Genomic DNA, 14,712 nt, shown 5'->3' with positions numbered 1-14,712 from the left:
CTGGACAGCTACAATCCAAAACCCCTTTACTGAGCTGGCAGCAGGTGCTCAGGAAATCTTTGCAATAAATGCCCTTGGTTTAGGTTTTCTGCTTTATTGCCTCTTTTTTTTTCTTTTTTTTGCCTTTCAGCAAATGAAAAGATTGAAGACATCAATGGCTGCCCAAAAAATAGGTCTCAAATGGTGAGTAGTAAAGTGGTCTGTTGTTTGTGTGTGAGTGGCTGAGTGACAGGGTGGGACTTCAATGTCTGAGACTTTTAGTAACCATTTTAAATTATTTTTTCACAATAGTGGACTAAAAGTATAATCTTCAGAACATGAATATTACAGTTCTTGCCCCACTGTACTCCACAGTAGTTGAATCAGTCCTTTTAATTTATCACATATTTACAATTGAGATTATTTTTACATTGCTACTTTATATTTCTGGAATATCACATAATTAAACAAAAATATATAGAAGACTTAGATATTTGAAAGTATAATTAAGAGTTTCTATATATTTTGAAATGAAACAAAGTAAATGAGCAATATGAATGAAATGAAAAAAATTCATATAATTCAGGATGCATTTTGTTGACAGATAAGAAGTTGGTTTGTATCTTGCTTGTATTTAATATTCAAATCTAGAGAGCCAAAAATCAGTCCAGAAAAATTAAAAGTATAATAATGCCCCAGGAATATATTTGCTGTGAGTATTGCTGAAGCTAAAGGTATAGCAGAATTTTATGAAGAACACAAATAATAAAAAACTTGTTTTTAAAATGCATTTAAATGAAGAGCTTTTAAAATTTATGGTACTTCAAACATGGTTACTTCCTTCTGTATCTTGAGAAAAAGTCATTTTGCAACATAAATTCCATTATCTTCCTTTGGCATTGCAAATGCTTGCTTTGAGACACTTGGATATCTATTCTCTGTGGGAAGGTTTTTTAATGTTTTTTTTTAATTTTATGAGTGTTCTGACTGCCCCTACTTCCATGGCTTCAACATGAGCACAGCCACTCATGTAGTAAAATGAAATAAAGATTTAAGGACAGCTTGACATCTTAAGTCAAAGCTCACACTCTGTTCTGCTCTTCTCCCTTTGCTTTTTGTTGTTTCTTAGAAGTTATCAATCTTGCTGAAACCACGGAGCAAGCACTCTGAAAAGAAACCATCAGGAAGATTTATCATTGCTCCTTTTTGCTGCTTTGAAGAGGGTGGTTGCTGTTCTTGCTGTAGCCACAGCAGCTGTCTGGAGTATAAATAATGAGGAAATTTTGACAATTACTATAATTTAATGTTCCACAAGTGTATCGTAAGGACTGAATTTCATTCAGGACTGGAGTCTGTAGCCAGCTCCAGGACGTTGCAGCTAAAAAAAGTCACTTCAAGTCATTATTCTCGATGAAGAGAAAGTGCTGCTCTGTTGGATAGTGGGATGCATGTTGCTTATGGAAGCTGGATCAAGTTATAAGCAGAGGCACGCAGGGGGCACGTGCTGGGTCAGGAATGCTGGACAGGGCTGGAAGGACACATTTGGTCTGTGCTGCCTCCTCTGATGTTCCTCCACTTGCTCTTTCAGGGGGCTGTGGTGGGTGGGACTGAACCCCCCGCTCACCAGACCTGCAGGCACAGCTGGGCATCCCCAGCAGTTTCCCTCATGTGAGAAAAATGAGAATGATGCTTATGGCTTGCTTTTATCAGGTGCACAGGGTTACAGAGCTGTTTGTTGTCTGACTATAAAAATAGTGCTGTTTCCCAGAGAAGCTGTGGCTGCCCCATCCCTGGAAGTGTTCAAGGCCAGGTTGGAGGGGGCTTGGAGCAACCTGGGGTAGTGAAAGATCTTTAAGGGTGCTTCCAACCCAAATCATCCCATGATTCTTCTAAGGCAGAACACAGGAATCTTCGTGGGGTGATGTTTGTGCAGTAGTTACTGGCAGTGTTTAGGGAGACAAGATAGATGTGTTGCAGTGCTTGTTTCAGGTACAGCAGTCTTCATCCTTTGCATTTCAGTGCACTCTATTAATGCAGCTTACAGGGTCCTGCAGAGTGTGGGAGCTGGTGTTTGTGTCTGGTAACTGGCTCAGAGAGGTGGCAGAGGCAAGGCCATCCAGACACTTAGGTAATGTCCACTCTTTTTGCAAATTAATCTTTCAGTTCAAAGTGTCCATATCAATATTAGAGTGCTTGAAAGGTGAGCAAACACAATGAGGAGATTTAGGGAGATGTAAAAAAAAAAAAAAAAAAAAGTAGCACCAGTAAATGGAGATTTAACTTTGCTCACTGTATAGAAATACAGATCTCAGAGGGAAGGATGCCTTCTACCATCCCCTTTTCCCTTTGCAGAACCCCAGTGCCATGAGCAGACACATGGGAGCTGAGCTGTGAAGAATCAGCTCACTCCCAGCCAGGTGTATCAGCTTAGAAAGCTGGACCAAATCTGTCTTCCCAAATCATCAAAGAATGTGGGGAGAAGAAGTGTCTTGATTTCCACGTGGTACAGTCCCAAGCTGGTGGTGCCAAACCCGAGGGAGAGCCAGATCAGGTCTCCCTGCCTTGTTCCCTGTGTTGGAGAGCATCAGGCAAATTGGCCCAAAGTGAGCATCAGAGACAGCTTGGGTCTGTCAGGCTCCAAGCCACTGCTAATAAGCCTTGTCAAGTGAAGCTGAGTACTGCAGAACCATGTGGGACCATCAGTGCTCACCAAGCTGGTCCCAGTGCCAAAAATGACATGACAAGGACCCCACTAGCTCCATGAAAAATCTCTGAGGTGAGAACCTGTCCTCCCATCATCATCCTGTCTGGGTTGTTCTGCTGAGGGGAGTATCCCTGGCTTCCTTTGCTCCAGATAAGAGTTGGCTGGCTTTTATATCATCTGTTGTAGACTATTCTATAGCTTGTCCTCTGCATAAAATCGGTTTCAGGATTTTTCTGCCCCCAAACCTCTATATTTTTGTACTGTAGATATTTGTCTAAACAAAAGCCTGTAATTCTGGTGATTAGTTCCAGCTGCATGCAGAAAATACTATGGATAAGAGAGGATGAGCTTGTATGGAGCACAGGCTCTGGGACCAAGAACATTTGAAGAGCATTGCAGCATTTTGGTTTTTAAAAAAAAAAACCAACCCAGAAAATGTTGGCATAGTCCTTGGTAATTGAGTGAAGGCCAATAAATCAAGGCCAGTTTCCACTCCTGCACACTTCTGAAAAGAAGACTTAGGTGAATAAACCTGAGTAGGGCTATCTCTGCTAATATGGTTTGTTTATAGAAAAACAGAGATATTTTCCTTTTTTTTTTTTTCTTATTTGCTTCTTGTTTAGGGCACAATTTTAGAGTTTAACACGTGGCATCTTGCAGATTATGAGAGGTTAGTACCTGCCCTCCTAGGTACTACAGATCATTCTTATTCATGTGGGTGCCTTTGCACCACTTATATTTGTAAAATGCTAAACAAAACCCAAAGCATATGAGTTTTCTATGTTCCATTATATATGTATGAATATAGCAAAGCTGAAACGTGCTGAAAGGAAGAGATTTAGGGAACCTGTGGGTGGATACACCAGACTTTCATCCTCCCATGTCTGGGGAAGTTGTGGGACACCCAGGAGAAGAATTTTGGAGCAGCAGAAAGGCACGTAGGCTTAACAAACACCACAGCACCTCCTATAAATAGGGGAGAAAATTACTGTGGTTTGCATATGGGTTGGTGCTTGGGCTTTAATATTTTTCCAGGATCACTTTGTGTCTATAAATATCTGTTCTCAAACAGCAAAAGGGAGGTATTTATTTTTTTAAATGTGTTGACAGGAAGTTTTTAAGAATCATCTCTTTCTGGTGCAGATACCAAGCTGTAGTGGTAAACTGATACCACTCAGTCTTCCTACTGCTGTTTGTCTTGCAAATAAAGGATCTTGTACTGACTGCAGTGTGGATCAGAGCCAGCATTTCGTCCCAAGAACTGTATGGAAGTTGGGATGAAGGTCATGTTTTCAGTACAATAACTTAGTTTTCAAGCAAACCATACTTCCAGTGATGGGAATTGGACTATTATTTTAATATTTGACTGATTTCTTGTGCTCTGATAATAATCTGTTTTGTAATGTGTATGACACCTAAGGAACAGTTTGTATGGAAATTTTCCAACATGGTGAGGACCTTGATTTTGACTTGGAACAGTACTGAGAATATTAATTCAGCTGTTGGAGACAGGTATCCACTCCCCTCCTCAGTGTGATTTGCCAGCTCCATAAATTATTTTTTTTATTGTCTAAAGAGCATAGGTGTTGAAATCTCCATTACTAATTTGTTTGTATGGCATGTGTCATCCATATTTCTGTGTTATTTTTCTCAAGGGCACTTTAATGAATTGATGTAATGGATGTGAGTGCTGCAATGATGTGGCTCATACTTACAAGAGCTGGTTGGAAGGAATAATACAAGCTGAAACCATCTGCATGATCCAAGCAGCTTTGTGTGTGTGTGTGTGCAATACCCACTAAGGGAGGGAGCTGCTGTGTTATGTACAAATAGCTAAAAACAGCTGCTGTATTAAAAAAAAAATATATTTGTTGCTTGTTTTCTCATGGAAAATAATTCTGTCTGTTCTTCGGGAGCAGACACCCACTTTAACCTACTCCTCTAAAAGTTTTGAGCAGTTTTATACAGCTGGTGTTGTCCAAACATTGCCACAGGAAAGTGCAATAAATCTGGCAGGCTGTTGCTGCAGCACCCCTGAGTCCCAAAGCCAAGGAGGGCTCTGCTGCTGGGGCATGTGCTGCTAATTCAGGGGAGCAGCCCTGCTGGGAGATCAAAAGCATCACAAGCACATTTTTTCTTTGTGAATTCCTAGCGTAGGATTTTTGGAAATGGATCCCAGGGGTTAGATATAGCTGTGTATTTTCAAGTAATCCAACTCCAAGGCTGAGCAAATGTAGTAAAGGGAACTTTCCCAGCATCTGAGCCTTCTCCCACTTTGCCTGGGGAGCTTTTAACTTAGCAGGAGCTTATGTTTGGAAATTTAATCTGGTTTGATGCTACCATGGTAACAGATGGGTGTCTTCTGGCCCCAGCCTGTGGTGCAGTTCCAAAAGCTGAAGGTCATCTGAGGGGGAAGACATCCCCAAGGGTTGTGCCAGCCTGGCCAGTGACAGACACCAGCTTAGCTGCTGTGCCTACCTGTGCAGGGACATAGCCAAACAGCAAGTTCTGGGATGTTAAAAGAATTTTCTTTAAGCTCTCCGGGTTTCTGTTGGTCATGTATGAACCCACGTTGTGATATAGACAAGAATGATGTACTGCACAGAAGATCTGGCAGGTTGCTTGTACTTAGCTGTCCTTCAGCCTCAGTTTATATGACTCTTGCTCCAAGATAAGGTTGATTTTACTGTCTCTGGTTTTTTTCCAAATACCCAAGCTGTTATGTTGTGCATGGTAATCAGTGAGACAGGCATGGCTGGATCAGAGGTTTCTGTGCTGCAGAGCTTGCACTCCAAATAAAACCACAAGCCCCCCACTGCGCCCCCCCCATCATCCTACATAGAAAATAACAGGATAAATAGAGCTGGAGCAGAGCAGGAAAGAGCAATATGTACATCTCCCTGCCATGAGGCATGGCAGTGTCACCAAACAGAGCTTGGTTTCCTTTCTGGAAGGGATGGCTTCCAGAACTCTTCCTGCTTGTGGGGATGGGTGATAAAGCAGTGTGTGCTTCCTGCACTGGATGGGTGTGTAGGGTGCCTTTGCTGTTGACACTCTCATTTCAGTCCCATAAAGAATCACCTTTGTGGTCCCCAGTGGGCTGCTCTCAATTCTTCACCCTTTGGATTGATTTAAGAATTTCTACATCATCTGCCTCTGAAACAGTGTGAGGTTCAATAAAGAGCAACAAAGTAATTTTTATTAAAAAGAATGCAATATATGAGCTTCAGTGTAAAGACAGAATTAGATTCTGTTTGATCATTTACATCACACTTAAATGGAATTACTGCATTTTGAATACCTATGGTTCTGCCCACCCTGTATTCATGAAACAGCAAATGGATTGAGGTGCCAGGGTCATTCCACATGTGTATATGGAAGTGTCTGTAGCTTCCACTTATATATTTACACCTACACCAAAGTCTAGAAGCACCATGAACATAATTTTCTGCCATGTCTATTACTGATATAAAATTATTACATAAATATACCTTTTATGCAATACTTTGCAAACACACAGCCTCTTATTATGCTTGGCATAAATGGGGAAAACTGTGAAATCATGGACGAGAACCTTTTCTAACTAAGAAGAAAAGGTTTGGTTGATTTGAAGAAGAAGTAATAATTATTTTATTATTCTCCTTCAGCTTGGTGCTGTAAGAATTAAGGCTGTTTGTATGGAAATTACTTCTCCTGCCTGCTTCTTTTACAGGAGATGCAGTGATAAGCTCTTAATGTGGAATATCTGTGTAAACACATCACACAGTCCTGAGAAATATTTTGTCTCTGTGCCTTGTCACAGATCTTTCATTTGCAGCCATTGCTTATACACTGTGACTGGGTGATAATGGTTATTTTATTTAGCTATTCCTTGATGGTAGTGCTTATCTAGAGCATTCTATTCTCCTGGTTTTTGTGCAGAGCTATTTTTACATACACAAGCGGGATTATTGCGCTTGCTCTGAGCAGGGAATTTCTGTAGGAGATGTTATCCAGGTGCAAGGAAGGAGGGGGCACACGTGTGTTGGTGGCACTGGGAGGAATCCCTTGGGAACAGGTGAGGCTGAGCCCCAGGCCTGCAGACCCAGGAATGCCAGCAGCGCTGGGAATGGCAGCTCCCTGCCCAGGGACCTTTTATAGAAGCCAACAACTGCCAGTGGCTGCACTGCAGGAGGGTCTTTCTGAACAAGTTTCATTAAATCCTGGACTCCTGCTGCAAGTTGAAGTTGCTGATACACAGAGCCTTCAACATCTGAGCTGGTGTTTGAGGATGGGGAGCTGCCAGCGCTCGGTGCGCTGAGCTTTGTTGGAGCCACTCCTTCCTTTTGAGCACTTGTGCACTCTGAAAAACATTGCTTTTTGTTAATTTCAAGGATGCTTTAGGAAGAAGTCCATCTTTGCTAGATATTGGTGTTATTTTAGATTGACTCACAGAATGATGAAATTATTTGGGACAATACAGGCCAGGGCATATTTTCTCTCTAGCACTGGCAAGAAAAGAAATTGAAATTGCCACTGTATGACCAAAGTAAAGTCCACCTTTGCTAGATATTGGTGTTATTTGATATTGAATCATAGAATGATGCAATTGTTTGGGTTGGAAGGGACTGTGAAGACCACCAAGTTCCAACCCCCCTGCCATGGGCAGGGACACCTTCCACTCTCCCAGGTTGCTCCAAGCCCCATCCAAGCTGGCCTTGGACACTCTGAGGGATGGGGCATCCACATCTTCTCTGGGCAACCTGTGCCAGGGCCTCACCACCCTCACAGGGAAGGATTTCTTCCTAATCTCCTATCCAAACCTGCTCTCTCTCAGTTTAAAGCCATTCCCCCTTTTCCCAGTTGCACAGAACATTACTTGGAGGCTGGGAGCCCCAGATAGAAAAGGGTCTTCCATGAGCAGCCAGGGAAGGTGTAATGCATCCATGAGAGTCACTGCCATCCTAATTATGTCCTAATTATGCTGTCCTAATTATTTACTGAACACAGCCGTGGCTTCTCCCTGCCTTTTCCTCCTTGCAGTTACACAGGAACAGAGATTCAGTGCCAAGAAATACAGTTACTGTGGTATGTGCTAAAATATTGTCAAGAGAGTTTCATCTATATCCTAAATTAATGATTCTCCAGAGGCAGGATTCCTTGTTGATACTTGTTTTGCAATGTTTGAGCTTGTTGTGGCTTAATCATGATTTAGAACATCTCAAGATTTCAGATTATTCACAGATTGTCCCCTTTAACTTTTCAGAGGTTTGATTCTCAAGAGCTAATCAATAATAATAGTTCCAAGAATATTTTTCAAAGAAAATGCTCTTTACTTTTGTTTTTTCCCCCATGGGAAAATTTCAGTTTTAAATAAATAAACCTGAAGAAAACAAACCTGAAAGAAGGCTGAATAAAGCAGGAGCATTTCTACAACCCTCTGTGTGTCTCTCCCTGAGCAGATCAGCTTTGGCAGACCTTGGGAGTTGCCCTGGGTGGCCTGAATCCATTCACAATCCAAGTGTGCCCCTTGGATGCTCTTTGTTGTCATTAGGAATTTCAGCCAGTGTGGTTTACTGCCCTCATTTCTATTCACACTGGGCATGTTGGGAGTGAATGTTGAATATTTGTGCCATTATTTCTGCAGGAAGAGCTGCAAACACAGGATAGCAAAGGTTTTACTAGGGTCAAAGAGAAGAGGATGCATGAGATGAGGCTTAGGCTGGTTCTCCAGCCTTAGACTAGTGCCCAAACTCTCCTTATCTTTAAAAACCCAAAATAAGGGCATTTTAAAAGAAGATTCAACTCTTCATGAGTTGAGTGGATTTTTGTTTCTGTGGGTATATCTGCCACAGCCTGGCTTCAAAATATGGATTAGCTTAATTTGCCCTTCCATTACATCTTTGATTTTATTTCTAAGGTGCCCGCTAAGTTCTGTCAAAATCCTGAAACTTAATTTTGGAAGACAGTTTTATCCAAGTAGTCAGGAGCAGCAGATGAGCGCTGGGAGCAATGTATTACTTTCTTTCTAAAAAGATATATTTTGAATGGGATAACTGCTAATGAAGATTTATTTTAAACAGAACAATAAGAGTTAGTATTTATGTCCTTCTGGGACAAATGGAATTTGCAGTTCTGCTTTGGTATTTTATATATCATTATATTTAGGAAATAGAGCAAATGAGGTATTATTGGAATGGAGAACCCTTCCTCCCCCAAAACTCCAAGATTCTAAGGATTGTCAGTGTAATGACTTAGATTTTAAGGCTCTTTCCAAACTTTAGAATATAAAAATATGAGAGTAAAAGCCTTATTCAAAAATATAGGCAAGAAATAGATATTGCCCTAAGGAACAGCTTACGTTTCTTAGGCTGTTTCCTTGTTTCTGCACTGTGTGTGAAATCTGCTGGAATATTGCATAAAGGTTTGTGAGGCCCTAAAACCTTTCATATGAATGAATTTTTTTTTTTTTTTTAATTAATATGCTGCATATAATATTGAGCCACTGGTTGTATGGAAAACACTGGTTTCAGTCTAAGAAGTGGGTTTTTTGGATAAGTTTCTCATCAAAACTTCCCATTTATCACTGTAAAAGTTGGGAGCAGAGGTCTTGCATCATGATGTGAGCAACTTACCCTGGTTTGTAAGTGAAGGAACCTACAATAAGTTTAATTCTGGTTTTTGTGTCTCTGCCCGGGGCAGCACTGGTTATCCTTTACCTTGTGTGTTTGACTTGGCAGGGTTGGACAGACAGCTTTGGCTGGAGGCTGTGTCCATACTCAGCTTTTTGTCTGATACTGTCAATGTTCAACACATCAGTGCCCACCTGTGGGTCTCCATTTATAGGCTACAGGGTGGGGATATTTTGGCTTGTTTTGATTTTTTTGTTTTTATTCGTTTCTGATGTATCCTGTTCTGCTCATACAGGCCAGGGCACGTTTTCTCTCTAGCAATGGTAAGAATAGAAATTGAAATTGCTGCTATATGACAAGCACAAAGTCTTGTGTGATTATCTGGTCTCGGACATTTCCCTTCTGTTTCCACCATGTCAGGTTGTTCATGTTAAGAGGAAGTTTTCAGGTGGGTTTTCCTTCTCTGAATATGAGAATGGGAGTGATGACACTTGATACGTTATGTCTGAGCAGAAATGTAATTTTAATTTAATTTAATTTTGAGCATTGTTACAGTTTTTTTCTCATAATCTCCTAATTCAAAGAAAGGAGGAGGAGGAACCCCAGGGGCTGCCAGCCCCTCTGGTGTGGGCTCAACTGTGCTTGGTTGGCATTTAGGGACATTTCAGAATAAATACCCATCATAAAATGATGTGGGACTGATAGCACATGTTGATAGTAGATTACTGAGGTATTTTAAATGTGGTGATCTAAAATTGCAAATTCATTTGAATATTTTGGCTGGGAGGTTTAATAAGGCTAAGTTTTGGATAACCCAATAATGTTTCTGAGTGAGATAATCACTGTGGGTGTCTGTGCTTGGTTTTCCTTCTTTTGCACAGCTTTTCCCTGTTTTGGGTAGGCAGGGAATGAGAGTATCCAGCTGCCATCTTTCCTGCTTTGCTTTTGCTGTGTTAAATGTTGCTGACAAAGCAAACGAGAAATCAGAATTGTCAGCCAAAAAACAACTGTAGCTCACGGTGAAACAGAAAATATCCACTCCCCTTTGGCAAATCCAGTCCTTTCACATCTGCTTACAGGGTTTAAGCAATATGTGGACTTGGCAGAAAAGGGGCCTATAGAGTCTGGGTGATGATTTGCTGCTGAATGCTGTAATTACAAGGAGTCAACTGTGTTTTCTGTTGGAAGTCACCAGGATGCAGTCATGGGGTTGTGCTTAGAATCATAGAATGGTTTGGGTTGGAATGGACTTTAAAAACCATCTTGTTCCAATTCCCTCTCATGGGGAGGGACACCTTTCACTATCCCAGGTTGCTCCAAGCCCTGTCCAGTCTTGAACAATTCCAGGGATGGAACAGCCACAGTTCTGTGCCAGGACCTCACCACCCTCACAGGGAAGAATTTTTTTCCTGTCATCCAGCTGAGACCTATCCAGAAACTTCACTTCTACCCTACACACATCTAAATGCTCTAATTATCATAGCTTGCTACCTCCAGCCCTGTTTGTACTGGGGGCATCATAAAACAATATTCTCGTATTATTAGTAGTTAATACAGGAGGGCCCAGAGTAGGAATTCTTCCTTGGAGCTTTTATGAGTGAAATTCATGACATGTTGCATTGCTGGGAAGTCATCTCTTCAAGGAGCAGGATGATTTCTGGTGCATTAGACTGATTCAGCCAAGTCAGGCTTCTTGACTCAGGCCAGCCATTGATGTGTGGGAGGACCTTGAATTCTTACCAGCAGTCAATTTTAATAATTTCAGCTACAGTCCTGCATTCAGTGTTCCACTTCCTTCTTGGATTTTCTCTAATTTCCTTCTGTTTTCCTTTTTGAGCTCTAGTTTTCCTTCAAAATCAACCAATTTCTCTCATTCCTGCCATGCTGCCATGTAATGTTGTTAATATCACAGACAATGTGTAAATTTTAGACGGTCATTGACACCTTTATATCTTTCAGCTTTATTCCTTTAGTGAATTTCTCATATATGCAGTGCTGTACATCCCCACGGGATCTTATCCTAGTTATTTTCTGAATGTAAAGGGGTGTACTTTTGCACATCCCTGTTACTCCCGTTTTGTTTTGTCCTGCCTGGTGACATTAGGGTGTTTTCCATATCAGTAGAGCACCAAGAGCCCCTGCTTCTCACAGCTTTTAGCCCCTGTTTCTCACAGCTTTTAGCCAGGCATTACCACTGGTGTGGCAAGGCAGCCCATCTGACCTTTTGTATGGCAGTGAGGTTCCAGGTTGCTCAACCTATGGTTCAGGTACAGACCTGTGATGGAGAGTCATCCATCAGTCTGAGGATGGGAGTGAATTACCTAAATTCAGTGGCTGCCATGCTCAGAAAAGCTGAGGGGTTATCCCATGGGAGAAATGGAATTGTTTTAAAGGGGGCTCCCTGAATCTGAAGAGGATGAGATTAGGACATCAGCAAAGATTCCTGCATAGCATCAAGAACGAGGACATGGATGAGGAACTCACTACCCAGATATAAATCTTAATCTTGTGCTCACTCTGTCCTAAAAGAGAGTTTATGCAAAGATGAGTGGCCTAGGAAGAGAAGCAAGCAGAGCAGGAATGAGAGAGCTATTGCAGATGTGGAGTGCAGGTGAGATGTTGCTTATCTTTAGTCACTAACCTGCTTATTTGGAGAGGAAGCATCTACCCACAGCTGTGGAAGTCTGCGAGTGTTCTTGGAATAATGCAGCTTGTTAAGTGCAGGTAGTGGGAATGGACCGATCCTTTTATGTAGTGTTTATTTTTGAAAAGGTGAACTTTGCTTTTCCAACCCCAGTCACCTCAATAAAAGAGCTGTGTTGGAAACTTGAAAGGGTTGTTGAGTACTGAAGAAGGAAATGGGTCACTTGACTGTTGGATCATTTTGAACTGTGGATAGATGAACCTTTGAACTGCACCCTGCTCCAAGCCTTAAGGTCTGAGCAGTACAGGAAATGTATTCTTTGGTACCTCTCTGGGTTTTGGAGTACACTCAAAGTGCACTATATACTTTGTGTACTTTACATTATATCTCAAAGTATAATGAGGCTGATAAACGTGTTTCTAATTGCTGAAATCACAGTTCAGCAATGCCAATAACTTAACCTCCACCCCAATCAAAGAAAATGTTTTTATTGTTATAGTTATTGACAATAAATTAATGTAACCTGAGAGAAATCCATGTGAGAGGTTTCCTGTCAGCTTCCCTGGTACTTTTTTATTACTTTGAGAGGGACAGGGAGCTCAAATTCTAAAATGCTGCCTTAGCCCTCAGTTGTGTATTTTTATGAGGGCAGACAGGAGCTGCCAGGGCAGCTGGATTTTTCATGTTTCCTTTTGATGTCTCCATGCTTCACAGACTAAAGGTAGTTATATGAGCCCAAGTGTGGGGCTTGGTGTCTGTCTCCTTCTTTTTCCACTTGGTGGATGCAGTGTTTGGTTGCAATGTTTCAGGAATTAATAAATTAATGTTTGAGAGATGTTCAAACACAAAGACTCTGTTTTATCACTTGCTGATCACCATGGTTAAATAAAAGAATTGCTCAACAGTATCATCTAAGAGTTTTTTGTGTAACCAAACAAAAAACGTGGTATTTCCTAAAATGTTCTTTGCAGCCCCTCGAGGTGTCCAAGCTTAGGCTTTGCATGGAAGTGCTTTAGTGTGGGGAGGGGGCTGGCATCTCCCTGCATCTTCTGGTTATGACAGCAGAGCTTCTGTGGGAGCTTGATGGGAAATTAGGTGTGAGGCTGCTGCAAGATTTTTACAGTAATGTTGAGATAAAATGGAAAACATTCCTGACTTGTCCAGCCTGTCTGGAGTTCACTTTCTTAGCTCGGGTTTGAGTCCAGTCTGCGTATAGCGGCAGAGTTCTGTAGAGCAGCTGACAGCCAGGGTTGTTGTGCACAAGTCCCTGCCTGGTGGAAGTGGATTTATCCCAGGAAGGTTGTTCCCACTGTCCCACCTCTGTGAGGGCAGGACATGCCCCTGAGCGAGTGTCCCGAGTGGCCTGGTGTCTGTGACTCGCGGGGAATGCCGCCTGGGACCGCGTTCCCCATTCCGCTGGGGTTTCCAGTTACAGCTTTTGTATTCAAACCCAAAATCCAGTGTGGCTGGAAACTTCTGCCAGCTGTCAGCTTCCGAGCAAGTGGCAATCTGCCTTCCCAAACAAATGGCTTCCATGTTTATTTTTGGTTTCATGTTTGTTACACTTGTTGTAGGTTACGAATCCTGGCACAGAGCATCCTTGAGCCTCTAGTAAGAAACGCAGCGATCACCTGTTGTGATGGGTGTTGCAAGCACATTTCTCTCCCTCTCAGGATATTTCATAGATGGGCACAGAGAGAAATGAAAGAGAAAACAATTTCTATTTCTGCTCCTTGTTTTCCCATGTGGAATGTGTTTGGAGAATTGTTTACCTGGGGTGAGTGCTTGGTTGGATTCTGGTGAGGATTGTTTGAGCCTGATGGCCAGTCCAACCCACCTGGGGCTGGGCTCTCAGAGAGGGTCACGAGTTGTGTTAGTCAGAGAAAGTAGTATGTAGTTTTAGTATCCTCCTTTTATATAGTATATTAGTGTATTTTAGCATAGTTATAATAAAGAAATAATTCAGCCTTCTGAATTGAGTCAGACATCAGCATTTCTTCACATTGGGTTCTCCTACATTTACAACAGACGGGGGCTTGAGCTAACCTGCCTCATGCAAATGCAAACAAGAGAAAGCCCTGACCCGTGGAACAGTCAGTTTATAATCAATGGAATAATCCATTTAGGACCTCAGTAACTGAGAGGCTTTCATGCTGTGGTTTCCACATCATGAGCAAAGAGATTTTTTAATGGGATGCAAAGACTGAGTGCATTTACAAGTGGCCGTAGATGGAAGTAAATAATTATTACAATGCGTTTTCTTTTTGTGTCTCCTTTTTTTCTGTTTGTTTTGTTTGTTCTTGAACAGATTGAAAACATAGACGCATGCCTGAGTTTCTTGGCTGCTAAGGGGATTAACATCCAGGGGCTGTCAGCAGAAGGTGAGTCCATTGGTTGTTAAATGAGGAACCTGAATTACTACCTGTGATTGCAACTAGAACACGGAGTCTAATGGAAGATTAATAAGGTCAAGTTAAACTTCTAGCAATCTTTATTTCTTTTTTACCCCATCTCACTGTGGAAGGTAGATAAAATAATGTATCTAATTTCTACACAGCTGACTTGTAAAAGTAATCAATGAGTCCAAATTAGAATTCAGTCAGTTCTTTACTACTTTCAGTTTAAACCAGAAATTTCTTATCTCAATTCTATAATTTGCACATTGATAAGTGTATATTTTACAGATATAAGTGAACAGCTGTCAGTTGTTTGCCTTTTCTGAGAAAAATTTATTTCCTTCTTCTTCAATTATTCTCTTACCCGAACAACCATCC

General features: G+C 41.6%; 1 protein-coding gene across 2 annotated transcripts in view; it reads left to right on the top strand.

Moving 5' to 3' along the window:
* NAV2 (neuron navigator 2) overlaps window positions 1-14,712 on the top strand; it is a 209,356-nt gene that overhangs the window by 59,982 nt on the left and 134,662 nt on the right. For both annotated transcript variants that reach the window (XM_077784374.1, XM_077784373.1), the window contains exons 3-4: window positions 131-183; window positions 14,247-14,319. In XM_077784374.1, coding sequence (XP_077640500.1) covers window positions 131-183; window positions 14,247-14,319 — 126 coding nt within the window. The remainder of the gene's footprint in view (window positions 1-130; window positions 184-14,246; window positions 14,320-14,712) is intronic.

This window comes from Lonchura striata, chromosome 6, assembly GCF_046129695.1.
Source record: "Lonchura striata isolate bLonStr1 chromosome 6, bLonStr1.mat, whole genome shotgun sequence".
NCBI lineage: Eukaryota > Metazoa > Chordata > Aves > Passeriformes > Estrildidae > Lonchura > Lonchura striata.
Note: the sequence above shows the minus strand (reverse complement) of the source record. Positions and strands in the feature narration are given on the sequence as shown.